At 43.0% G+C, this 26,864-nt stretch overlaps 7 protein-coding genes across 8 annotated transcripts; 5 read left to right on the top strand and 2 right to left on the bottom strand.

Annotated features, from left to right (window-relative positions):
- The first annotated feature begins 38 nt into the window (after positions 1-38).
- On the top strand, positions 39-6,133 carry LOC128254476 (uncharacterized). Its single transcript, XM_052983614.1, is given in 5 exon segments — positions 39-752; positions 3,496-3,769; positions 3,771-3,880; positions 4,687-5,905; positions 5,907-6,133. Coding segments are annotated over 5 exon segments (1,818 nt in total). The 5' UTR covers positions 39-717; the 3' UTR covers positions 6,087-6,133.
- A 711-nt stretch (positions 6,134-6,844) lies between these two features.
- On the top strand, positions 6,845-9,499 carry LOC128254473 (uncharacterized). Its single transcript, XM_052983610.1, has 3 exons — positions 6,845-7,281; positions 7,347-7,552; positions 8,064-9,499. Exons 1-3 carry the CDS (start codon positions 6,926-6,928, stop codon positions 9,455-9,457), a joined length of 1,956 nt encoding a protein of 651 aa, XP_052839570.1. The 5' UTR covers positions 6,845-6,925; the 3' UTR covers positions 9,458-9,499.
- Positions 9,500-9,554: 55 nt separating this feature from the next.
- On the top strand, positions 9,555-10,618 carry LOC128254493 (uncharacterized). Its single transcript, XM_052983638.1, has 2 exons — positions 9,555-9,690; positions 10,159-10,618. Exons 1-2 carry the CDS (start codon positions 9,585-9,587, stop codon positions 10,455-10,457), a joined length of 405 nt encoding a protein of 134 aa, XP_052839598.1. The 5' UTR covers positions 9,555-9,584; the 3' UTR covers positions 10,458-10,618.
- A 251-nt stretch (positions 10,619-10,869) lies between these two features.
- Positions 10,870-13,338, top strand: LOC128254474 (dolichyl-diphosphooligosaccharide--protein glycosyltransferase subunit 2). The gene is made up of 4 exons (XM_052983612.1): positions 10,870-11,023; positions 11,191-11,429; positions 11,494-12,775; positions 12,839-13,338. The coding sequence occupies exons 1-4, from the start codon at positions 11,011-11,013 to the stop codon at positions 13,207-13,209; spliced, it is 1,905 nt and encodes a 634-aa protein (XP_052839572.1). The 5' UTR covers positions 10,870-11,010; the 3' UTR covers positions 13,210-13,338.
- LOC128254472 (probable peroxisomal acyl-coenzyme A oxidase 1) lies at positions 13,317-17,862 on the bottom strand. Its single transcript, XM_052983609.1, has 8 exons — positions 17,403-17,862; positions 15,956-16,115; positions 15,603-15,895; positions 15,249-15,544; positions 14,570-15,186; positions 14,399-14,504; positions 13,811-13,963; positions 13,317-13,751 (listed from the first exon to the last, which is right to left on the bottom strand). Exons 1-8 carry the CDS (start codon positions 17,524-17,526, stop codon positions 13,491-13,493), a joined length of 2,010 nt encoding a protein of 669 aa, XP_052839569.1. The 5' UTR covers positions 17,527-17,862; the 3' UTR covers positions 13,317-13,490.
- A 631-nt stretch (positions 17,863-18,493) lies between these two features.
- LOC128254490 (pancreas transcription factor 1 subunit alpha) lies at positions 18,494-22,634 on the bottom strand. 2 transcript variants are annotated; one of them, XM_052983634.1, is made up of 4 exons: positions 22,025-22,634; positions 21,850-21,942; positions 20,812-21,185; positions 18,494-18,929 (listed from the first exon to the last, which is right to left on the bottom strand). In XM_052983634.1, the coding sequence occupies exons 2-4, from the start codon at positions 21,923-21,925 to the stop codon at positions 18,663-18,665; spliced, it is 717 nt and encodes a 238-aa protein (XP_052839594.1). In that variant the 5' UTR covers positions 21,926-21,942; positions 22,025-22,634; the 3' UTR covers positions 18,494-18,662. The 2 variants fall into 2 exon arrangements, with proteins under 2 accessions (XP_052839594.1, XP_052839593.1); XM_052983633.1 differs by having other exon boundaries at positions 21,850-22,634.
- A 542-nt stretch (positions 22,635-23,176) lies between these two features.
- Positions 23,177-26,844, top strand: LOC128254468 (sarcosine dehydrogenase, mitochondrial). The gene is given in 6 exon segments (XM_052983602.1): positions 23,177-24,127; positions 24,129-25,034; positions 25,090-25,110; positions 25,112-25,233; positions 25,852-26,314; positions 26,316-26,844. Coding segments are annotated over 6 exon segments (2,685 nt in total). The 5' UTR covers positions 23,177-23,455; the 3' UTR covers positions 26,817-26,844.
- The last annotated feature ends 20 nt before the right edge of the window (positions 26,845-26,864 follow it).

Raw genomic sequence — 26,864 nt, forward strand, 5'->3', positions numbered from 1 at the left:
GATTCCGGAAGCCACCGCTGCTCATGACAATTGAAAGCCATGTACTCCGGAGTTGCGTGCCTGGCGCCAAAAGGAAATTATTATCATGATGGAGAGACCGCGTCGCGAAATGAAATCGTTAAGAGGCGAGTAAATCAGGCATGGTTTCATTAGCGAGGAGTCAAAACGTTGCGAACTGGGTTAAAGAACTCAATTTCTGACAGCTGCAGCGGGTGGCCAAAATCGGAATCAAAACACCATTTCATATTCAAATCAACTGCAGCTGGCAGAATTTTTTGATTTGGGAGGAGGAGTGGCAGGCCATAAACTTCTATACGCTATTGCATGCAGGAGCACTTAAGGCCTCAGTTCAAAAAAAAAATGAAATCACCTCCTTTTGTTGGAATCCCCCCAGTGACACCTCAAGTCAGTCGTCGCCGTGGGAAAATGTTGGAGCGGCAGAAGCGCCATGGAGTTGAAAGGTGGATGTGGATGAAGGGGAAAAGTTGAAAAAGTCGGAAAGTTGGCGTGCGAAAAACGGGCTAACTTTCAGTTGGGATTTACGATCTGAGCGGTCAAGTTGTGGAGCGGCGAGCTGCGCTTGAATGGCGCCATTTGCGGTTCGGCGTGGTCGGTGGGTGGAGATGGGTGTGCCAAACATGAGTGCTCCAAGTGTTGCCCCCAAAGTGCAGACTCATTTAATGTTTAATTAAAGTAAAAAATAAAAGAAAACCAACCATGGCCATTGCCTACGATTGGAAAAGCAGCGATGGGTAAGGCGAAGGAAGTGCAGACTAAGTTTTACATTAAATATTCGGTTCTAACTGACCTCGTTAGCTGGTTTTAAAAGGGGCTAACAGGTTGGGCTAGCACAAAACTCCTTTTCCCAAAGCTTGAGCTATAGACTGACCTAATTTGGTTGTTGTTCTGGCTTCATGTGTTCATTCAAGTCAATATGCCCTAATTTACTGGGAAATATACTGACAGAATTTCCAAGTTAAAGTGGTTTATATTAAGTTCAACTTTGCTTAATGGAAATATGCAAACTTTTCCCAAAAGTTTGTGCTATAACCTAACCATTTAAGTTGTTGTAGTGGCTTTTATATATAGCCCTTCCAGTTTGTATTCCCTATTTTTCTAGGAAACAAACTGACACATTTTTACGTTAAAGTGTTTCCAAAGTAAGAAGTTTGCTTAAAAGGAAAACAATGCTAATGTCATGAAGAAATCCTTTTAAACACTAATACAAAAGAGGATATTAAACTTTTCATTTTCATATTGAAATTCAATATAAAATCATAACATTGTTAAAAAAATATTTTTTTAGATATTGGTTCAATTTTGTTTTAAATCAGATGTTATTTGTTATTATTATTTCGTTTATTAAAATCAATTAGAAAAAAATTAAAATTAAATTATATTAAAATTAAGTAATTAAAAAAGTTAAATGAGTAATTAAAAAAATGTAACAACGAGAAATATATTTTTGACTATGAAATAATTGGATTTACTACTTTTTTTAAACATTCAAGGAACTGTTGTTACTTTTTAATACAATTCAACAAAGGGACACAAATAAAGCCCTATTTTTTAAATTCCAAAATATTTTTAAGCAAGGCGATTTTTTATTTTTAAGTCAATTTAATAATCCAACAAAAATTCAGATTGTGCCAAAGTCTAAGGACTCTAAAACTCCTAGTCTCTTAAAACAAACTTAAAACCTACTACACAAGTGACCTGTTTGTTTTGCAACTGATTTAAAGTGAGTGAAGTTAGACCTAATCGAATTCCCGGTTTGCGGCTGACCTTGTCTTGTTTTTATTGGTGTTAACATAATGGTGCATTCTTGTTTATTGCATTACGTATACGCCATGTGGCGTGACTAGGCTGTGTAACAGCAATTAAATAGTCATAAATCTGCGTTTGTAATTATGTGTGTCCCGAGTATCGCAACCTGCTTGCGAACTGATTAGCATACTTAAATGGGTTGCGTTACGCTGGATGGCCTGCTTTAAAAATAGCCAAAGGTCATTTGGCATTGTAAAGATTAGTCGTTGGCTGGACTTTTATAACGAAGTCTTAAGGGGAGCGCTACCAAATAGCTCCAAAGTTCGCCCCGAAATTAGGTCAGACTTTGGAGCCTAGTTACGTGCACAGCCCTTTTATGTTCCTGTCTGTTTCCGTTTCTGATTTTTGATTTCGCCAGCGAAACACGCACACTCCACCAGCAGCATGGTAAAGCAATGTGTATTACGGATAATTCAACACTTTGGCAGCCATCAATTACAATTATTAACCCTACACGAAAGGAGAAACTTTAAAGTCCGATGTGTGCTGAAGCAACAGGTGTTTTTGTGGTCACATTTAGCTCAAATCCGGGCCATAAAAAAGCGCAATTTGCATGCGCGCAGGTTCACCTTTGACTGGCAATCCTTGTGCATTTTTAATGGCTTTCTGGCTCGAGTCCTTGGCAATGCCTCAACAAAAAACCCATTTCCGGATATGGATTACCAAGGACCTCAGTTGGAGCGGCGGCGTTCGTTGTCAGGACTAACAAAAGTCAGCGATTTCGTGAGCTATTGATTGGCACTGATTGCTTTGGGGAATGGTATCATATTTGAGACCAGGGACAGTTTTGCGAAAAATGGGGTTTAAGTATTGTAAACAGATTTGTTGTCACAAAAATTATATGCGTAAAGGTTGAAGAATTTTGTTGGAAAATTGCGAATTTTTAAAACAAACGGTCTTAGAGTATTTTATACATTTTTTTTTCAAAAATTACTTATATTTTTAAAAGTTGTAGGTTAAAACTACAGATATGTATTTATGAATAAAATACAATGTTTTTATAAAAAGATGTTTAGAAAATAAATTTTTTTTTCCGTTTTTTTTATATATTTATGTTGAGTTTTATTCTCAATTCTTCTGGTTACATATCTAGTAGTTCTAAAAATTATGCATATTTCGGATACATTTGATAAAGAAATTATATTATATTTTGGTTTTAAAAACTTTTTTTTTAAGATTTTCAAAGTTGTCATACCGTTTCCCTCAGAACCGACCCTGCCTTGAACCACCAGCTGCTCCCGTCGAATCCAATAGACAATTTTCTAATTTGCAGCAATTTTATCCATTTTCCTATTCATTAGTTTGTTTACAAAGGTTTTGTGAGTGTGCCTAGCAACATGGTAGTGGCACGCCATGAGCTGCAAATGGATATGGAGGTGAATGTGGAGGTGGATGTGGATATGGATGTGGAGAAATGCCTTCAGTCTGAAGGCGTCTCCACCTCCACTTTTCTATTGCAAAATGCAAAAGTTCGAAGGGAAAAGGAGAAAGGAGGAATTCCTGCCCCGTTATTAAGGGACCTACCTGTTTATTTGGTTGTGGTGGCGACCACCAGCGATACCCGTAACTTTTTCGTAACTGTAACTTAGTTCGTAGTTAAAGCCAAGCCGAAACGGATGTTACTTTTAGATCAAAGACATCACAATCACACTTTATTTTAATCACCAGCTTTGATGCGGACTTCGGCTGGAATCGCTCCTTCTCCGAGCCGGATCTCACAGCCAACCAAAAGAAGCAGGGCGATCTCAGTCGGTTCGCCATCAAGCATCCGCACGAGTACATAGCCGTCGATGACCTCAAGTACTTCCGTCGGCGCAACCAGCCCGTCCATCTGCACACCCGGAGCAACGTGTGCCTGCACAGCGGCGATGACCCACTGCCCCCCAGTTTTGGCTCCCTGAAGTCCGAGTACCGCAAGCAGTTCCGTGGCCACCAATCCCGTCCCTAGATCCCTGCTGCGGCGCTCCACCTCGCTGCGTCTGGAGGGATTCATGCAGCTGCTGTCGGAGCACCAGGAGAAATACCACTGGTACACGCCCGAGGACCTGCGATTGTGAGTATATAAGTACACCCGGAGAAAAAATCATGGTAGATCCAAATATTCTCACTTTGAGTTTAAAATTTGCGGTACTGATTTAGCTCCGAGGGATGGTGTGTTTAAATCAAAGTGTTTTATACGTTCATTTTTATTTTTGTACATGGAAAATTTTAGTTTTAAATTTACAAAAAAATATGAAAACTACAATTTTCCTATTGGATATACCAATTTAATATGTTAATAATTATATTATCATGCTTAAGTTTATGTTACATAAGTTTATATTTTGAAAAACCAAGTTACGTTCAAACATTTTAATCTTTAATTTTACTATGTGGTTTTTCTCTGGGTGTACATAGTCGTAAAATCGATGATTGGAATCAATCATTAAATACTGGGTGTGCATTTAGTATTACATACTTAGTCGCTCATAGAAAAAGTATTTCTGATTAATACAGGATAAATAATAGCTCAATATATTTTGATAAGACAGGTTTTTTCTTTATTTTGTATATTGGGGCTTGCCCTAAAGAAAAATTGAGCTTGAAGAAATTTAGATTTTTTTATAAACATATTTATAAAATAGAAGTTACAAATCGATCGTTAAGTATTTTTAAAAGTTTTTTCTATTTTGTATTGCATACTTAGGTCTTTAAAATATATATATTACTTCACTGGCAAGTTACTTAATTCAAAATTAAAGTAGAAAATTGTTCGTAACTAGCACATTAAATAATAAGTTACACATGTAGTAAAAAAATCAATTGTAATTGTACCTACCTAATTGAACAAAGGCTAATCGTCAGTGAATTGATTCCCAGCTCCCGTACCTTCCCCGTTCGCAATCCGGAGAACCTGCAGCTGGGAGAGGGAACCGAGGGAGCCTCCAATGGCATGAAGAACTCCTCGTACCTCATGCTGGACCCCAGCACCAAGATACTGCCGCGGGAGGTGTTCCTGGACGAGTCCGAGGTGGCGGCCAGGAATCAGCACCACCACCAGCAGCAGCCCAACAGCAAACTGGCGGCGGACAAGTTCCGTCGGGATGTGGCCGCCCAGGAGCAGCAGCGATGCCACCTCCAGATGAGGGCACAGGCAGTGGACAGAGAGCGGGACCAGCAGGGCCAGATGCCGGAACCCTCCGAGTACCGCCGCCAGTTCGTCCAGCAGTTTCCCGAGAAGGCGCACTCGATTCCCCAGATGAGCAGCATCAAGATCCAGGGCGAGTTTGTGGCCGTGCCCGAGTACCGGGACAGCTTCCGGATGTATGCCAACTACTCGAAGAGTGCGCCCATCAAGAAGGACGACAACCTGCGCGTCTCCGGCTCCGAGGCGGCCTGCCAGCCCTGCGAGTCCACAGCGGATTTGCCGGAGTACCGCGACAAATTCATCGACCCACCCAAGCATATGGCCAAAGAGAAGTCCCTCAAGACGGACGACCACCTGCGTCCGCGCGGGGAGTTCACCAAAGAGATTCCCGAGTACCACGAGAGCTTCCGCGATCCGCAGATCACTGAGATGCCGGAGCGGGGCAAGCCCCGGGAGCCCTTCCTCCGGCTGCGCGGCAAGATCGAGTTCAATCCGGAGTATCGGAACAACTATCAGGACTTTCCGCGTTCCCGTCCGGTTGTCCAGAAGCCCACCTCCTGTTTTCGGCTGCCCAACTCCGTGAATCATCATCATCACCATCAACCGTCGCAGGATGAGGATGTGGAGAGCCCTGTTCTGTCTACAGTTCCTCCAGCGGAGGTAACGGCCACGCCGGAATATCGCCGAGCGCAGTACAACTATCAGTTGAGGGAGCGTCCCAGGGATGTGGAAGGTGTACCTACTGTTACCCCCGGTAATCCCCGCAAGAGCTCTGATTCCTCCCTGGAGGTTCAGGCTCCCCATAAGCGCAGAACTTCGCGACAGCGGTTGGGAAAGCCAGAGCAACCGGAGCAGCCATTAGCCACCAGATTCGAGGACGTGGGCGGCGGCAATGCGGCCAAGAAGCCGGCCAGATACGGCAGACGAGCCTCTGTCCTCCAGAATGCCGCCAACTTGCCGCGAGAACTCCTCCATCATCGAGGGGAATCCCAAGTACGCCGTGGGCTGTCGGAGGGCAGCCAAGCAGGCAGCTGGGAACCAAATGGGATCGACGGCCGGAGGAGCCTTCGTGGTGCTCGAGGAGCCCTGCAAGCCTTCCAACTGGATGAAGAAGACCTGGTACGACTCCTAGGTATCTACACCCGCATCTACACATAAACTAGAGTATTCTGTTTTAAATCCGCCCATTGTAAAGGAATAAATGCAAATTCAAAGGAAATAATTTTAACGGCCTTGAGAATTTCAAAAGGGTTGAAAAACTCAATTTTTGGGTAATTTTAATATTCATTAAATTTCGAAACTTTATTTTGTTTTTTTTTCTTTTGGTACTTAGGTTAGGCAGTCTAAAATTGAGTCGACAAAAACCTCTTTTTTACAATATAAAGGCTTTGCCAATTAATATGCTTGATTTTCGATTAGGTTTTTATAATTTCCATTATTTTCAATAATTTCCTGTAGTGAACTCTGCTATAATGTTCAGTTCTAAGTCCATCTGTTGTTAAGGAAAAAATGCAAGTTCAATGAGCAGTAAATTGTTATGTATTTTTTTTATTTTTGAAAAGCTTTTTATATTTTTATTTTCAGCAATTGGTTTTTCAATATGCTTAAAAGATAAATTTAAATCCTTAAGTTGACTTTTCGTACGAAACAATCAAGGGATACATAAATTTAATACGCGCCATTTTGTATCAAGTTTTTAAATTTTAAATTAAATTACACCTTGAAATTGTAGAGTCTCTTTCTCTCAGACGAACTCATGGCGCAAAAACGTAAACAAACAATTGACTTCTCACCTCAAAAATGTTTGGCTCACTTTTATCTTATCTCGGCGATAGTGATTAAAAGAGAGCGGTTACTCATAGTGTTTCAGTATCACCGCGGATTTCGCAAGCTACAGATGTAAATAGGGATTTCTTTTTTGGGCGTTACCTGATTCAGAAGGGGATTTCCACTCCCACAGGAAGTGGAACTATGGCAGACATGGAGGTCCATGCTGCCAGTCCACCACCACATATACTAGGATACACAATTCGCAGTCGCACCCGCATCTGGGTTTCCTATATAGTGCCCAGTTGTCTGGGTCTCCTCGTTTACATTGTCCAAACTGCCTCGGATTTGGCTTTGAGTTACCAGCACTTTAGCCAAAAGGAGCCGGGACTCGGAGCTGGCACCCTGGTGCTGGTGCTCCTTCCCCCGCTGATCACCTTCATCCTGGTGGCGGCCTCCAAGGAGCAGCGGGATTGCGCCTGTTCGGAGCGTAATAAGTGCGTTGCCCTTGGCATTGGTCTACTTAAGCTCTTGCTGTTCCCCTTTTTCGTGATTTACAGGTGAGTCGTCGATGATGGGTATAAAATGTGGGTCACCACCGCAATTAATAACCTCTACCGATAAGGTTTTGCTCACGCTTGTTTTGGGCCATCGAGGGACTCTTCCACGACGACGACGATGTGGAGCGCATGAAGTGCTTGGCCATGGCCACACAAACCTCCAACATCGAGTTGTATCTACTGATCCAAGCCTACGCACAGGCAGCTCCCCAAATCATCCTACAGCTGTACCACATGCTCGCCCAAGACATGTTCCGGAACTATGAGACTTGTGAGATATATCCTTTAGCCTAAGACCATGTTGGTGCTAAATTAAGGGGGCGAGATTTTTTTAAATTTACGATTTTTACCAATTAATGCCTTTAGATGAAGTCGATCGCATCAAAATTTTCGAATTCATGGCTATTTTATTAATACTATACCATGAAAGTAACGTTGAAGAGTTTTTTTTTAATTTTAAAAACAATTTTAATTGTACAATAACAAATTAACCGATTTTTCCATTGAAGTGTTTACAAAAAGTGACAAATTTTGTTTTCGACTTTAAAGTTTTTTTTAATTTATCTTGCAGGCAATTGCTGCACTGATAAAAAAGTTTATCAAGTCCAAGGGTTTATTAAACAAGTTGTTTATTTGAAGTTGAATATTTTTTTTTTCATTGCGGCTTTATATATTTAAATAAAACATAATAATTGTAATATTTAATTTAAGTGAAATTTAACAGTGTTCAAATAAGAATAGATTTTAACTGTTTTATTTAAAAAAAAAATCCTCTCTTTCAGCTGCCGTTCAGGCCATGTCGCTGGTGTTCTCGGCCATTGATCTGGCTGCCATAACCACTAGTTACCACAGAATAGAGAGCCAGCGGCGGGTGGGCCGGCACTACCCCTGGGCCACGCCCCAGCAGGTGGACTCCCATCGCTGCCAGTTGGAGCAGAACGAACGCCTGTGCTGCGAGGCCGAGCGAAAGAAGCGGGAGTCGGAACGCACCATCAGCAGTTTCCCGGAATCGGACAAGATCATGGAGAACTTTCGAGCGCGCAGGTCACTCAGGATGCCAGGTGAGGCCACCACCCACGAGCTGCACATTCAGGGCGAGGATGAGGTGGACAACGATGCCCTGGAGCAGATGGAAACACGGGCACTGCTGCACTCTGGACCCCGGGACAATGCCACGGATGAGGAGAAGATGCAGGGCACCAGGCCCAAGTTGAAAGTACGGTACGAGGATTTGGGAGACTTGGACTCCATTGAGGTCTTGGACAGCATACCCGAGACCCCGGCGCCACCTCCTCCTCCGAAATCAGCCCCTCCCGAGATGCCTATGGTACGGAAGACCAGCGAAGATGATCCTCCAGCCGCAGATTTGCGACGAACCATGTCGGATAATGACCCTGGGAAAAGTCGTCGGGTGACCAGACCGCTGTCCCAGTTGGAGACCTTCAAGGACATGCTGCTGGTTAACGCCCAGTTGTATATCAAGGATAATGTGCCACATCCGCCCAAGTTGCTGATGGGCAGGGTCAAGGAGGAGGAACCAGAGGAGCACAGGCTACTGATTCCACAGCACTCGCCCAAGCCATCGCCACTGACACCCAAGGATGTGGTGGACTTTTACTTCCCGCGACCCACCAAAATAGTGAATGGCATCCAGCAGGATGACTTTGCCGGCAGGACAGTGTCCTTCTTCGGATGGATTGCATTCATAACCATGAGAATGCTGTCCCTGGCCACCTTTTGTGTCTTCTACCCGAAGGCCTTCTTTATCCTAATTGGAGTGCATTATGTCCTAATGCTGGCTTCTCTGGCCCTGGAAACGCGTTGTCGTGGCAGCTGGAGTCGCAACCTGTTCCTCCTGCTCCTCGCCTACATCTACATCTTTGTGCTCATGGAGTTCCGAGTGTGCTTCAAGAACATTCGGCTGTGGTATGGTGGCTACCTGGCGCTCACCTTGGTGGAAAACATCACCATTTCGTCTGTGTGGTATGCCAACGAGGAAATCGAGTCCTGGTGGTTTGGCTTCATCTGGGAGTGGATCGTTTACAGTGGCGTCCTCTTTCTGGCCACCATAGTCGTTTACTATTGCATCCTGCGACCCAAGGAAGTTTCTCTCATAGTGGAGGACGATTCTCCAGAGGAACTGGAGACAACTCCAGAGGAACATTCCGTTGCCTAGCATTATAACCTGATAGTTTGTTAGATCGAAGTACATAGCTATAGCCGTCAGTCTGTTACTGGCAAACGAATAAATTATTTACTCTAGTATTAACACGGAACAATTTGTAATCAAAACTAATCCCAAAATGGTTGATCGTGGCAATAACTTGGTACTCCCAGTGGGTCCATGTATCGCAGAGCTCACTGAATCGAAGGCCAGCTTTGCACCACCCAAAATTAAGAAAGTTCTGCGTAAGTTCACCGAAAAAAATTGATAAATTAATCAATTTTGATAAAATTTCTTATCAATTCGGCCTTGAACTGGTCGTATCAATATAATAATTTCTAAAAGAGAGAGTAAGCGTAAAATTACTGTTTTCTTAATATCAATATTACATTACTCCATTTAAAAATCTGGTAATTAATATAAGATAAAAATAACAAAAAATTCCAATTTAATATTTACTTTTCCAGCATAGAAAATAGATTTCTTTGCTCAAAAAATTTGGTTTTTCTTAACTTATACAATGAATTAGGACAAAACCAAAAAAAAACAAACAGAATTATCTGATATTCAAAAAAAAAATTTATTAAGTTGTGATTAATATTTTTTGCCATCAAATAAATCATTATTTTTATTAACGGAACCTAGTTTGTAGACTTGTGAAAATCAAATCGATTCTAGAATTATTTTAGAATTTTCTTATTAATTTTATCCAGCCACCAGAGAAAATCGGATGGAGCAGTTCCTTTGGCAGGAACTATTCGCGGAGTACAACCGACAAGCTTCAGTTAAAGTTGATTTGGGGGAGGACCGCACGGAGTACTACGACCAATTCTGCAAGGATGTGCCGCCAAAGAACGAGGAAACCGAGGAGGTCCTGATCAACAAGTACCCACTGTATTGCACCACGGCTGTCACTCTGTGGAACCACGATGGGGATGTGACCAAGACCTTTAAGAGAAAATATTCCATTACCAAACCCATTCATGAGTGTACCGAAAAGTTTGCGCTTTAAAAAGTGATGGGATTACAGAGTTTATGGAATTTAAATATCCAAACAATTTTAATGGTTTCCTGAAAACTCTTTTCTAAACATAAGGCCCCACAATAAATAATAAAACCGATGTATTTAATGTTAAATAGGTATGTTCGAAAATTAAACCAGACAATTTAAGCAATTCCATAATTTCTTTGAATGCATTTTATTATTATTTTCTTGCTATCACAGGGATGACGACTACGAAGGATCTTAAAAATTAATAATATTAAATTCCATTCTTAGAATTCAAAAACAATTTTTACATTTCTCACAGGAACTCAAAAGAACTTGAGTGAGAAGTTAACAGTGGCAAAAAATTATCGTAAGACACGGATAAACATCGATAATCTCTACCAAACATCGATGTGACTTATATTTTAAAAACATCGATGACAACGACGTTATATCGATGTTTCTCCACCTCTAACGCTGACGTGTATAATCGGGGACAGGCGGTGTTTTTTGAGCGATTTTTTATTTTCCTATAGAATATAAGCGGCGTGTGAAAGCGCAACCACAAAATAGGAAAATGCTTAAGCTAGGTGCGTAAGTTGTTCGTTGTTTCGGCAAAGACGCGTGGCTTTTAAGCCGCATTTAAGGGAAAAGCCGGCTGCCAAGTCGCTGCTCTCTCGCTGTCTCTGTCTGATTTTCTTGGTTAAGCTTTTGCCGGCGACTTGAAATTCATGATTTTTATTTAATCTTCTACCAGGTCTGATCCTCCTCTGCGTAATGGTCGCCTGTGGGCCGACGTGGAGTGCCCGCACCGTGGACAGCCACCTGGGCCAAAAGGATCTCAGTCGCCTGCAGAAAGTCTTCGTGGACGGATTCGGCTCCAGTGACCTGCAGTCGATCTTCTTCTCCAGCCTTAACATCCAATTAACCGACGCCACCCAGAAGGAGCCGCTGTGCAAGAAGATTGCCACGCTGCATGCCGAATCCAAGCTAAACGTGGGTTCTCGTATATACGCCTATTTGCCTGTACCCCTATTTATGCTCCACTGACTCCTTTCAGAGCTTCGAAAAGGACTACTACTACATTGGTGCTAGCAGGAACCTGGGTTGCTCGGCGAAAATTGACGAGAGTCTGCTCTCCAAGGTGTACGGTTCCTTGACAACTGAATTAGGCAGCTCCCAGGAAATCTTCTACCGTGTGGTTACCCACAAAGTGCTCGGCGTGGAGATCAATGAAGCCACTCAGGGAAAACTAGTCAAGCGCCTGCAGGAGCTGCTCAAAAAGGATGATACGCTAAGCGGTCTGGGATACGCCTTCAATGTGGCACCGCTTCTGGGTGCCAGTGCCTCCTTCATTGCCAATCGCGTGGAGGATGCCATCGTGCAGGCGGATGAAGTGGACGGCAAGCTTCTACAATTCGAAGGCGGCCTCAGTATCACTTCCCTGATCATTAATGGTGCTTTTGGCGTCAGCAAGACCTTCAACAAACCCATGCCCGTAACTGCCGATCAGGCTGTCAAGTTTGCTAACTACTTCCTCAGCCGGCGCTCCGTGCAAACCGCCAAGGGAGCTCATGTGCTGATCGAGGCGCTGAAGACCATCAGTGGCGCCGATAAGGTGGCCCCTGTTTGCGTGCAACTCATTGGCAATGGACAGCTGGAGGCCCAGTCGCCTACACTGAATGTGGCTGTGGTTGATTTGCTGGGCAAGCCCTTGTCTCCTGCCCCCAAAGCCATCAATGCCAAGGTGATTCTGAAAAAGGACAGCTCTGTGCTGGCTGATAAGATCGCTGTGGCCTCCAAGTCCTCTGACAAGACCACCTACGTGGCTGACTTGGCCAGCTTGAAACCAGCTCGTGGCATCTACCAGGCGGAGTTGAATGCCGATGGAGTCTACACTCAGACGCTGCAGTTCAAGATTCTCGGACGCGTCAAGGTTCAGTCTCTGGAAGTGGGCATTGCCGAATCTGATGCTAGCGCCGCCACCCGTAAGCAGAGCGTTACGTATCCAGGCAAGCTGCAGGAGGTTCTTTCAGCTGACAGCACCCAGAAGCTACTCCTGAAGGCTGTGTTGGTGGAGGAGTCCAGTAGCAAGCCCTTGGCTGTCCATCAGGCCTTTGTGCGTCTGCTCAACAAGAAAACCGACAAGGAGATTATCTTTGTGGCCGAACAGGATAGCAGCAAGGCCTACAAGTTTGACATGGATGTGGGCAACAATGGCAAGAACTTCAACTACCAGAGCGGCACCTACAGCATCTACCTGACTGTGGGCGATGCCTCTCTGTCCAACTCCTTCGAGTGGCTGGTGGCTGAAGTGCAACTGAAATTCAACGAGGAGAAGGGTAAGATTGCTAGCCATTAACATTAATAAATGCCTATTTATCCACTCCATAATTTGCTTGCAGAAGTCAAGCCCAAGACTTCTTCGGGTCCCCTGCCCGAGATTGTCCATCAGTTCCGTGTGCCCGATAAGCGCCCGCCTCGCATTGTGTCGGACATCTTCACCGGACTGTGCATCACCCCGCTAGTGCTGCTCTTCGTTTTCTGGGGCAAGCTGGGCATCAATGTGTCCAACCTGACGCTGGCCCCCAGCACGATCGGCTTCCACGTTGGCTTCGGTGGCATCCTGGTGCTGTTCTTCGTCTTCTGGCTGCAACTCAACATGTTCCAAACACTGCGCCTGCTGATCCCTATCGCAGTATTCACATTCCTGGCCGGCAACCGATTGCTGAGGCGTCTCTACGCACAACGTAACTCAAAGCCAAGTGTGTCGTAAGTCCGTTCATCACCGTACGAAGAAGTCAATAAGTGAGCTACTCTCTAACTTGCAACACCATCAGAAAACAACAAACTTTAATAAAGCGATTTAGTTAAGCCCAAAAATTATATTATTTCTTGGAGAATATTTTATTTGTGTATAATTTTACAGCCTAGTTTCAACTGCACAAGCCTTTAATAATGTCTTTCAGACCAATTGCAAAGCAAAACAGTTGTAGAATACGAAAACAATACAAACATATAGGTATATTTACAATAGTAACAATAATAAGTTGCAATCTAAAGGTGCGCCTTCATGAATGGCTTCAAGTACTTGTGGAATGCTCCGTTCACGGGCTCCTTGTTCAGCGGATTTTTTTTCGTGGACTCGAAGATGTGCTCATAGACGTTACCATCGTAGGCTCCCAGGGCGGAATCGAGTACGCGATCGTGCAGATCGAAACTGTCCACCAGTGTGACGGCATTTGGACGGAGTCGCTTTAAGCAGTTTTCTAAGCGAACCTCCAATTGCGTGACATCATGATCGGTCAAATCAATGAACTGTCAAGATGGGGAGATTAAATGTAAAGTTCTATACTGAAATCAATTGAAAAGCCTACCCGCAAGAAGTCGCCAATGCGGTTGAGGCAGGCCTCCACCAGATAAAGCTCCAGCACCACCTTCAGGACATCAGCCAGAGCAGGCGAGACATTGCGGGATAGAGCCAGAAGTTCCGTATATGCAGTCTGGGCCAGGAAGGCACGTCCATGAAGCTGTACGAAGGTAAAAATGTAATATGTAGTTATTAAATTAATTATTATAGCTGGCCATGAATATGACAACATTCAATATAAAATGATAACCCAAACATTGATTTTTAAATGCAATAAGAAATCCAAAAAATATATTTCTAAATACTTTTTAAACTTAAATTAAAATTATGTCCATTATTGATATATTTTTCTAGAGGTTTTTTACGACTGGAAAAATTTATCAGAGATTTCAACTTTAAGGACATATTTAAAAAAAATGGTCAAATTAGTACATTTCAATTAAATTGGAATCAAAATTGCAAAAAGTTCAGTCTTTCGTAATCTTTCAAAAGTTTAAACTAATGAAATTTGTTAAATTAACTTTAAAACTTTGAGTTTTTACGAATAATTATTAAGCCTATTTATAATATTTTAAAATTTCTGGTTTCCACTTACATCTGCTGCCGCTGTCAAGAAGGTGCCACAAAGATTGGCTGCCACCTCAGTTCCATGTCCTTGCTTGCGACGCAGTTCAATCTGCTCATATGCAATACGGGTTTTGCTGGAACACAAATTTAAACAATAATAAATATCTTGAAAGGATTTCTGAACCCAACCGTTACTCACTTAGCAGCCACGAATTGGAATGCCTTAACAATGGACTCCAATGATCCATCAAAGTTAACGAACTTCTTTTGGTTCACTGCATCATTAATGTAGGAAACAGTAGGCACCAGCTTTTCGCCGTTCAGAGCCTGACCATAAACCTTCACCAGATAGCGGGCAGTCTGCAAAAGCATCACTGTGTTCTCGCCCTCATAGGTGCAAACAGCGGTGCTCATGCCGTAGATAGTGGGGAAGTTGGAGCAATCCATGTAGCCATGTCCACCACAGGACAGACGACACGTTTCCACGCCGGCGGTGGCATCAGCGCTGCAAATGGCCTTCAGGCAGCAGGATAGGGCATGCATCTCGGGCAGACGATCCAAGTTTCCCTGCTCGATCTCGCCCGAGATCACATTGTACATATTCCAGATACCATCGCCCGTGGTCTTAAACACAATGGCCTTGGCTATCTGGGGGAACACCTTCAGCTGCTGTGTGGTGTGGTCCATGATCTGTGGCTCCGGCTGGTTTGGATCAATGGGACTCTGTCGGCGGACAGCCGAGTACCTGGTGGCAATTGTGGATGCCTTGGCCAGACTCTGGGCGGTATCACGGATCAGAGCACAACGCACAAACATCTGCGAAGAGCAAATGAGCTTGAAATCTTACGTAATAATTAAGAAATATTGATTGGCCTTACCATTGTTCCGTAGGTGAGTACACTGTTCTTGGGCGCCACATAGGTGCCATCGGGCAGAACCTGCTGGTTCTTCATCAGCATGTTGTTTAAAGGCACTCGAACGTTCTTCAATCCCAAATAGCCATTGTTTACGCCCTTCATGCCCAGCTTGGTGCCAATGTCCCCAATATCAATGCCAGGCATTGGGTTGTGTGTGTCGGAGTCCCTCAGCTGGACAATAAACGGAGCCAGACCACGGAATTCGCCCTTGGTATACAGCTGAGCCACTACCACCGCATGATTGGCAGTGTGTCCCACTGGAAAGGAGAGGTAATTTTTACAAATCGCGGTTGTTAATGGGTGAGAAAAACTCACGTCCTCCCGGCCACCACTTGTAGGCACTAAGCGATGGAGTGTTTATCACAAACTCCTGGGTTTTTGCATCGTAGTCAGCCCGGGTTTCCAGGCCGCGCAGGAAGGTTCCGTGTCCCAGTTCTGTCTGGGCATAGGTGCCAATAATCTCACAATCCCAGGCCTTGCTCAGCCATTCCACCTGCTGGTCCATTGTTCCCTGGCCCATGATGGTGGGCACAAACATTACGTAGTGCAGGGCAAGAGGATTGCCCTCCTTCAAAATTGCGGCACCCAAGGATCCACCAAGTAGGGCACTGTAAAGTACAATAATTGAAATCTAATATCCAATGTGGTTTGATTAAGGTATTCTTTACTTGTAGGTATCCACTCCATCCTCGCCATCTGCACGCAGCTTGCGGATCTTTTCCCCAATGATACAGGCTTTCCTCAGACTGTGTTCATAGAGCTCCTTGTGTGACAAATATGAAATGGGCAGGTCATCCTGAAGAGCAGGATCCTCCAAAAACAGTTTCTCTGTTTGAATAAAAAAGGAAATGTTTTTAGCAAGGGATTTAACATTTAATAGAGTCTTATAAAGATAAGAATTCTCTCAAATTGTGCTGCATAATCATGAGTGGTCACTATTCATTGTTAATTCTCGGGTGTTACCGGCCATTGTCCATTTATGATGCCTTGTACGACCGGCCAAATCTCTCAGATAAACCTATCAGCTAAACCAATTTCAAGTGGCTCTAAAAAAAGACTATCCGCAAACATCCAAAGTACACGTCAACTCAGATTGATCAAGATTCGTGCGAAGTTCAAAGATTAATAACTTATGAGCCGACTAATAGGTGCTGATTAACTTGTAGCGGTTTGTTTATGCGGAATACATAATTAATGAACTCTGAACTAATGAATGAATGCACATGGAGAAGAAGCGTATCAAAACAAAGAGTGATAGGGTGGCGAATTATAGGAGTAAATACAAATCAGTGCTATAAGCTTGGCTTAGACCTATAGATTTCTAGATTGAATGCTGGGCTTTCAGTAAGAGACCGTAATTTTAAAAAGAAAAGTTAGTATTTAATATCTAAGTTATAATTTGTATATTTACTTAATTCTTTTAATATTTGGAATATAAATAACGAAAAGTACTCGTTTCATCTAAGGATCATTAATTTCATATGTTCCTATTAAATCAATATTAATCTAGTTTTATATAGAAAAGCTATAAATAACATAACTTTGCTAATTCGTATATTAAGCAATTGGAATATAAAAAAGGAAGACTTTTTTTCATCTACGGATTATTGCTTTTATATGTTCGTTTTAAGATGATGACTGATTATAAATAAACAAAAGTTTCTTTTATTTATATAGATATTCTATGTTATTGTCAACAGTGGATTAATTAAACCAGCTTTCTATAGAAGGGGGATGTTAATTTATCTTGTATGTTTTCAAAACAAGATAACACCCTGTCTAAAGATACTTTTACGTCTAGTTTCTGGCACAATTGTTTGATAGTAACTCGAGCAAGGCGATAGCATAAATTAACTATTAAACTATTTTTCAAGTCGCTATTTAATCAGTGTTAAACCAGTTTTACAAAGATGGGGATGTAAGTTTATCTTTTACATTTTCAAAACATGTTAGCTTCCTGAGTAAAGATATGTTTAAGCCTAGTTTAATTGCCAAGTCATGCTTCTGGCACAATAATTTCTTGCTGCTGGCTTGGGAAACGCGATTGCGCCAAGCTTAGACAAAGCTTTTGAGGGACCGGTTAATGTGAATGACTCGGGGTCACCAGTAGCTCACCCAGGGTCTTCTTCTCCTGAAAACGATCCTCGCCGCCCGCCCACAAAACGGAGAACTCGCGGGGATTGAAGGTGGCCGTGTTGCGCTCCTTCTGCAGGTCGGGGTTCACTTCCTTTGCTGGCATTTCTATGTCGATGCAGTAATCAAGCAATCAAGTCACGTAAACAGGTTCTGTACTATGGATTAACCGATCCACCGCTGAACGTCTTTGTTCGGAGAATAACGCGCACTGACTGATTGCTGGGGAATTCGAACTGCGCTCTGTGGGCAGATTCTGGTTCAGATTCAAGTGCTCCGCCGCTGGATAAGATTAGTGCTGCCGATCCTCTAAATCGAAGTCTAATCTTCAACGACATGAACTTTAACCGCGAAAATACACATGTAATAAGTAAGCTTTGGTGTAGAAATAATCGTTAGCACAATTAATATTCTCTGGCGATTGTTGTTGGACTACATTCACAACTTAATACACAAAATAAATACCCTTCAATTTGGAAGTTGTTAGGCACTTACATGGGTTTGTACACTACCCAAGAAAATAATCTTTAAACGGCTTTACTTTTAAGATAACTTGCCTATAAGAACATTTAAAGGCTTATACATAGTACATATTTAACTTAAACTAATATCTATTAAAAAAAAACCTTTTAATTTAGCACTTCATCATCAAGTAGGGTATTCAAATCTCTCAAGTCTGAAAATATATTTGTTTGTGTTGTTAGCAGCTCTTTGTTTGTATTGTGACGAAACAGCTGTTAACCAGTGCTGGTTAACTACGAAGGCTGCAGTAATCGAAACTGGCAGGGCTGCACTTCACCCCCATGTGGCGGCAATTTAAATTAAATTCAAAAGTCATTGTACATTAGAAAACTTTGATATGTTTGATAAATACACAAGCACCACGTAAGAAAAATACCCTTCAAACATCTTGTTTTTAAAGGCTGCTTTATATTAAGCATTTCATAATTCAGTATTTCATTGTTGTTGAGTTTGGCTTTGGAAACATATTTATTTTTGCATAGATATATTTATTTTCGGACCCACGGGACCCAAATTTAAATTAAATTCAAATGTTATTATCCATTAAAAAACATTGATATATTTGCTAGTAAAAAGATCATGAGGTAACACCAATCTTTGCACTTTTGGCATTAAGTTCAGGCTTGCACATATGAATACATGTAAAAGTAAATCACGTTTTAATACACTTACTTAGGTGGTAAATTACATTTGGCTTGGGTGAGAGAACAACGTTTAAGATTAAATGCCATGGGCTATCCCCCGCTGATGCTGCCCCATGCCGGTTTCATAGGAACAGCTGGCTGTGGGCTCTAGTTGATGCACTTCCGCCGGATACCAGTGACTACTGTGGGACTCCGGCAACTGATGGTAACTGAGATCCGCTGCAACATGGTTGTCACTTCGAGATTTTGGATACGACGGAGGATGCAGCGATTGCCAATCCAGGCGAGCGGAGGAGGTGCTGGCTAGACTGCGACTGCTCTGGTGGAACTCAAAGGGCCAGCTCTGCAAGATACAATATGGATATATAAATCATAAGAGTTGAGAAACCGCAGGGGCTATATTTGGAACAATATATGACGACAACCACCCATCCCAGACAGCGCCATTGTTTGTTTACGCAACTTTGATTGTTTTAGTGCCCCCGCCTTTTGTATTTAAGATCTACAATAACAGCCTCATTAACGGATCTATAAAAACACAAACAGCCAAACACTTGCGGACAAGAGACACTCATTTGAATGGGATACATATATTGTACACCCAAAGGGATGTTAGGGATAGCAAGCAAATACCGATCCAATGGGTTGTTCCCAGGCGCGTGCGAGATGGAATGGGATAAATTCGGATCGGGTCGGGACTCCCCGATTTTCGATCCCATCCAATTTGCCGCCATATGGGCACAAGACGCAACCGTATTTGCTGAATTTTTCACGCATTCGGCGGGTAAACAATCGCATCTATTTAGATAAGTTGTGCGCCATGTATGTATGTATATATCTTGAGTGATAGATTGTGTAAACACGGTTAGACAAATTTTAATTACAATTATCAGAGTGGGAAAACTACTGAGGGCGACACTTTCCCTTCGGATGTCATTCACTTTGTCGCATCAAAGCGTCGGGCATCTTTAAAAATAAAAGCAAAGACTAACTAGTGCCTCCCATCCCGATTTCTAGCGTCACCATGCCATTGCCCATCCCCGCTCCTTTTCCAACCTGTCACTCATATTTAATATTTTCGAAATTCACAAAAGTATCGGATTACAGGAAAGCGAGGCAGTCTGAAATCACAAAATGTGATTTCAATGTTTTCTAGTGGGGGGCCCGGCTGAATGGCTGACTCCGGTCTTGGAATTGGGATGAGTATAGGATTGGGAATGGGTATGGGGATGGCGTCCACCTCCACCTAGTAAAGGTGGAAGTACTTGTCGCCGCAGCGGAATCACCCAAGCAGATGTTGCACCATAAATATGTGCATAATCGTTTTGTATATTGCAACCAAAATTCGGTCAGCTTGGATTGAATTACTATTACCATGATTGATTTGATGTACTTCAAGATATAACAAAATATTTCTAACTAAAATGTATATTATATTTAGTTGTTGTTATTTTTCTTATGGCCGACGGCTGCGTTTTAGTTTTTTGAAACTCGTTTGTCTGAGGAATAAGAAAACATTCTATAAAAAAAGTCTATACGCAGTGATTGTGAATATTGCTAGTATGGAAGCTCATATCGTTTTTGCAATGTGTTATTAATATTATTAATATCAAAAGTCATAATCCTAAAGCTGATCATATATCAGCTAATCAGTTAAAAAACATAAAACCAGGTGCATATGCATATGTATAAAAAACTAAAGAGGCTAAGGATTTAACTAGTTAATAAATTTAAATGATTGACAAACAATCAAGAATTATAAAAAAATATTATGATCTATTAAAAATCGTTAAATAAAGTATTTAGAATCCGTAAAGAAGTTGCAAGCAAATAACATTATTTGACTGTGTTACAAGACAAAAATAATTATTTTTAAATCGGTTCATAACACATTTTAACTAAAAGACTAAGATTAATAAACAAATTTACAATCTCTAATTAATAAATGTATTCCCCCCAAACACCACAAAACAATTTAAAGCTAATTAAACGGTTAACCTGTTGATCATCTTCGTTCGATAAGACTGAAACCCCAGAGATTGCTATGAGCTTGGTCCTATCACTGGGGATACTCGGGGACACCTGTCATAATGCGACACAATCCACCTGGAGTCGCCGGCTCATTAATGCTTTCCATTCATAACCACGCGGATGCAGTGCATCGTTAAGTGGTGCCAGTGACATCACTTATTGGGGGCCAGGGATCGCAATTGCATGACACTTACCATGCCGTGTCCGTTGTTGTGGAAATGGTAATTGCCTGCTCCACATCCAGATCCCGATCCCTCAGGCATGTGACTCGTGTCCAGGCCTTCGGAACTGGTGGTGCTCGAGTGGCTATGGTTGAGGTGGTGGTGCATCTGGTGGTGCGAGTGGCTGTGGGAGTGACTGTGGCTGCCATTGCTCCCAGTTTCGACGGCCGTAATTAGCTGCTTGATATAGAGCGTGGCCAAACGTAACGTGTCCAATTTGGAAAGCTTCGTGTCCGGCGGAATGTTGGGCAGCTTGGTCTTCAAACGTCCGTACGCGCTGGATAGCACCCGCATCCTCATTCGCTCCCGGGCATTGGCCGCATTCCGCTGCACCGGCGGCTGGGAGCCTAAAGAATTCAGAAAGTTCATAGTTGGGTAAGTTTTTAAATACAACTTTAAAATCAGATACGTAGTCTTTGGTAAGATACTTAAAAAGTTGTCCCCTATATTATAACACAAAAGAATATTTAAAAACATGAATTAAATCTTTAAATATACGTAATTATGTGGTTATTTCTTTGCTAAACAATTACAATTCTAATCATTATCTGTGCTTTAAGTAATATGTATTATATATTTTTGCTTTAAAAGCAATATTAATGGTAAAATTATATTTTTAACTCAACAACTTGTTAGTTGGGAACGTTAAAAAATTGAACTTTTAAATCAGTTATATAGTACCCGAAAATAGTTTTTCCCTTTTTTTCTTTCATTTTTAGCTAGAACATTTTGATTTATTCAAGTAAAATCAAAATCAAAAAATTAAATAAAATTCGAATTAATAAAAAAAGTTTTAAGAATATTTAAAGACTTGAAATACAAATATTTATGACAAAATATTTCTTTTTTAACCAATGATAATAGCAATATTTGTCATCTTTCTTATAATATATTATGTATGTAATACATTACATTAATTTATTACTTTTATAAATATGTTTTCCGTTTTTTTAAAACAATGTTCAATGATATGGTTAGCTGTTGATAAGAAAGGCTGTATTTCAAACTTACTTTGAGAGCTGGCATCCTCATCGAAATCGTCGTCAAAAAGATCCATGGGGCTGGAGGCGCGCTTTTTGCGTGGCATTATTACACAATCTATATCTACTGTATCACAAGTATCACTTTGAAATATTCAAATTGGATATTTAATTACTCAGTCTTTTGACTGGAAATCAAACCGTACCGATCCGCAATGTATCTACGAGTAATACACGTCCGATCTGCGTGGCAAATAGAGCACTTCTGTTCAAGGGTTCCGGGGCGAGGCCTCCTTATGAGCACTCAGCTCCGGTTCTCCAACCTCCGGCTATTTCTGGCACCTCCGGTGGGCGTGCCTGCTCCGCAAACAGTCGCAATTGGCGGAGCAGCCCAACACATGGTGCGATCTTCGGTCTCTTTCTGGGGTATTTCTTGTGTGCGTTTGGCTTCTGGCTGCCACCACATTGGCCCAGTCTTCATCCGCCGTTCTGCGGGAAAATTCAAAATGAATCGCCGCTGCTCTGTTTATTTGGTCTATTTCGGAGCTCTGTCTTAAGGATGTGCGAAGCGTGCCAAGACTCCGGTCCCACATATGGCACCACCTGGTTTCGGTCTCGCAGTGCATTTGGGGATAAGACTTAATGGCAGACCAGAGTGATCATAATCCTGGGGTTCAACTGCATATCCTGTGCAGCGGTCGAAGTGGAGTCGGAGTCATACAAATTGGTGCCCCAAGTTTAAATACTTATTGTATTTCCCGGTTGTAACTTACTTTTTTTAATTTTTCTGAATATGAAAGTATATACTTTTGGTATATGAGTTTATTTGCTTAATAAATTTATTTCTAAAATATGTAGATAATAGCTCTGCTGCTGGAAACTATTTTCCAGATAACAGTATTCAAAAATGGTTATACTTTCCAAATGTTCTAAATTGTTAATGTCTTTCTTATCTTTACAAATATTAAACTACTTTGCATTTAGGTGTGATCAGTCCCCAAGTTCAAATTCTTAGCGAGCATATTGTATTTCCCAGAATTTTATTTAGGTTTGAAATATATGTTATTATGCTCATAATGTATAATTTGTAACGCCTGTCTCTTTTGTTTAATAAATTTATTATGAACATTCATACTTATTTCACAGAATTATCTCCAAAAAATAACAAATTAGTATATACCCCATAAATACCCGCTCTAAGTACTCTAGGTTTATATATATTCAAAAACCCTGCCTTCTATGTTCTTAAGATTAGCTCACCTTAAATCGAAATTTTTTATTGATTTACAATATTAAAAATTTCAATTACAACTCTGTTAACAAACAAATGAGTTAAAAAACACTCTCTAAACTACATTTAGTCAGATTAAATTGTTTTTTGACCTATTCAGATCCCACCTAATTTTACTGCTTGGCACACCTCCCAGCGGCGATAAGGAGTAGCCTCTATTGGGGCATGGCCTTGATTAGGGCCTTATGCCATGGATGATGGGACGTCACGGCAGTGGGGTTATCGGGATGCTGAACCATGGGTCATCGGACCAATTCTGGGGGAGATTACCGAGCGAAACCGTGTTATTAAGCCGAGAATTCAGTTCAGATTTAAAAGTCGTCGCGCGTGGCTGTGTTTTTTTTAAATGTGGCGCCATCGCATCCTGCAGCAGACATCCCGCCGGGGAATCAACACCAAAAAAGGAGGAGGAGGAGGCGGAGGAAAGGAGCCAAGTGGATCCCTGCCAGCCTCAGCGGATGTGGTGGTGATTGGCGGTGGGTCGGCGGGATGCCACACCCTATACCACCTGGCACGACGTGGTGTTCGCGCAGTGCTCCTGGAACGTGCCCAACTGACGGCCGGAACCACCTGGCACACGGCCGGATTATTGTGGCGCCTGCGACCCAACGATGTGGACATACAGCTGCTGGCTAATTCACGCCGGATGCTCCAGCAACTGGAGGCGGAAACGGAGTTGGATCCGGGCTGGATTCAGAATGGTGGCATCTTCATTGCCCACAATGAAACGCGACTGGATGAGTATCGTAGACTGGCCACCGTGGGCTCAGCTTTGGGCATTGAAAACCAAGTTTTGAGTCCGGAGGAGACCCAAAAGTTGTTCCCCCTGCTGGATCCCACTGCCTTTGTGGGCGCACTCTACTCGCCAGGCGATGGTGTCATGGATCCTGCCATGCTGTGTGCTGCCCTCAAAAAGGCAGCCACCAATTTGGGTGCCCAGGTGATCGAGCAGTGTGGCGTGGATGATCTGCTGCTGGAGCAGACTGCAAGGGGTAAGAAAGTAGTGGGTGTGGCCACGTCCTTTTGGAGAAATTAGAGCTGAGAAGGTAGTGAATGCCACTGGGGTGTGGGGAAGAGATTTGGTGGCCAAGCATGGCTCCCATCTGCCCCTGGTGCCCATGAAGCATGCCTATATTGTGTCCGAGTCCATTCCGGGCGTTAGGGGCCTGCCCAACATCCGAGATCACGACTACTCCACCTACTTCCGCATCCAAGGAGACGCCATCTGCATGGGTGGCTATGAACCCAATCCCATACTCCTGGAACCGGTGCCCAAGGACTTCCATTTTGGACTCTACGAACTGGACTGGTCGGTATTCGAAGCCCATGTGGAGGGCGCCCAAAAGCTGTGTCCCAGCTATGCCAAATATGGCGTTAAGAGCACGGTTTGCGGTCCCGAGTCCTTCACTCCAGATCACAAGCCACTAATGGGTCCGGATCCAGTTCTGGATGGGCTGTACCACAACTGCGGGTTCAATTCGGCGGGCATGATGTTTGGCGGCGGATGTGGGGAGCAGACTGCTCTGTGGGTCATCCAGGGACAGCCGGAGTTGCCCATGTTCGGCTTCGACCTGAGGCGGTTCACCCAGGAGCAGGGCAAGGCCATCCAGTGGATCAGGGAGAAGTCCCACGAGAGCTATGTGAAGAACTACAGCATGGTCTTTAAGTACGATCAGCCCTTGGCTGGGCGAGATTTCCAGAAGGATCCCCTGCACGATGAGATGATGCAGGCGGGAGCCGTGATGGAGGAGAAACAGGGCTGGGAGCGACCTGGTTTCTTCCTGCCCTCCGGTTCCAAGAAGGCTCTGGTGCAGCCGTATGACTGGTATGGAAGCTATGGCCACCAGAGGAACCAGGACAGCGAGTACGAAAGGGTTCTGGACGGAGATCTTCACTACAGCAGATTCTCGGAGCACCACGAACTGGTACGTACTGGAAATCGTTCTCATCTGCAAGGTTATCAGTATTCCCATTATTCAGATCGGATCGGAGGCTTTGGCATTGTCGCAATAACGCCGTGGTCTTCAACATGAGCTACTTCGCCAAGCTCCTGCTGGAGGGTCCTCAGGCCCAGGAGGCCGCCGACTGGCTCTTCTCCGCCAATACCAATCGAGATCCCAGCAAGTAAGTCCCTATTTTGAATATGTTTCATTTAACAAACTACGGCGAGTTTGAAAATCCAGCATAGTCAAGCAAACAAATTTATATTGATACTTTAGCCAGATTATGGACATTTAAAATTATTTTAAAACAAAACCAAAGTCTAAAAACTTGTTGTTAACTAAAATAATAATTTAATAATTTCTACCGGAAAGAGAAAAATATTTTTTTTTAAGATTTAGCCATATTACCTATTTATTAAAAAAATCAGCAAAAGTTAAAACCTGGAGACCTACTGATCAGGAATATTTAAGCATACATATTTCGTTAGAAAGATTTCTAGCTTACTCCCGGAAAAATTTTAAAGGAACATTACAATTTAGGGACCTAAACTAATTATTAATATTTTTTAGACATGAAGCTCCCAGAAATATTTTCTTTAGGTATAAAACCGATTTTTCAAAAAATTGGGAAGGAAATAGAATATGTGGTTTGAACAATAACCGAAAGACAATGCACAATAAAATGAATGTATAAACTGATAAAATATAATAAGGGGGTTTTAGGTAATTGTGCAAATAGTCTCAATAAATAAGAATGATATCTATTGAATATATTACTTACAAATTACCTTCCTTTCAGAACTGTCTACACCTGTGCTCTTAACGATGCCGGCGGCGTTGAGGCGGACGTGACCATTTCCCGCCTTGCTTCCGGTTCCGGAAAGATCTACGATCCCAAGATCAATGGTCAGGGCTTCTATATCGTGGCTGGTGGCGCCTCTGCCTTCTACACGTACAGCTCTCTGCAGGCAGAGATCCGTAGGAAGGGCTTTAACGCCAGCTTAAAAGACCTCACTGCCGAATTGGGCGTTATATCGATACAAGGACCGAACAGCAGGAAGATCCTGCAGCCGCTCATCGACTGCGATCTGTCCGACGAGCAGGTGCCCCCCAACAGCACGCGCTTGGCCAAGCTCGGAGATGTGGGTCTGCGCCTCCTTCGCGTCAGCTTCGTGGGAGAACTTGGCTACGAGCTGCATGTGCCCAAGCAAGAATGTGTTTCAGTGTATCGCCAGCTGATGAAGGCGGGTGCTGGCCAGGAATTTGCGCAACGCTGGCTACCGCTCGCTGTACTCCCTCAGCAGCGAGAAGGGCTACCACTTGTGGAGCTTCGACCTGCGTCCGGATGACACTCCGCTGGAAGCTGGCTTGGCATTCACCTGCCGCAAGAATGGAGCCGACTATCGTGGCAAGGCGGCCATCGAAAAACAAAGATCCGAGGGCGTAAAGAAGCGCCTGGCTTACCTGACTCTCAGGGATCAGGTGCCCATCTGGGGATTGGAGGGCGTCTATCGGAATGGAGAGCCCGTGGGCATTCTGCGACGAGCGGAATACGCCTATGCCCTGGGAAAATCCCTGGGACAGGCTTACATTTCCCGGCCAGATGGACAGATCATCGATGCCGATTACGTGAAGAACGGAGAGTACGAGGTGGACATTTTGGGCAAAAAATACCGCGCCGACTGCCACTTGCGCAGCCCATTCGATCCCACCGGTCAACGGGTTCTCGGTAACTATGCATCCGAGTCCACAGCCAATAAATAAAGATGATCCTGCCTTTTGTTTCCAAGAACTTGGGAATTTCTCTAAGGG

The sequence above is a fragment of the Drosophila gunungcola genome, assembly GCF_025200985.1.
Source record: "Drosophila gunungcola strain Sukarami chromosome 2R unlocalized genomic scaffold, Dgunungcola_SK_2 000004F, whole genome shotgun sequence".
In the NCBI taxonomy this organism is placed as follows: Eukaryota; Metazoa; Arthropoda; class Insecta; order Diptera; family Drosophilidae; genus Drosophila; species Drosophila gunungcola.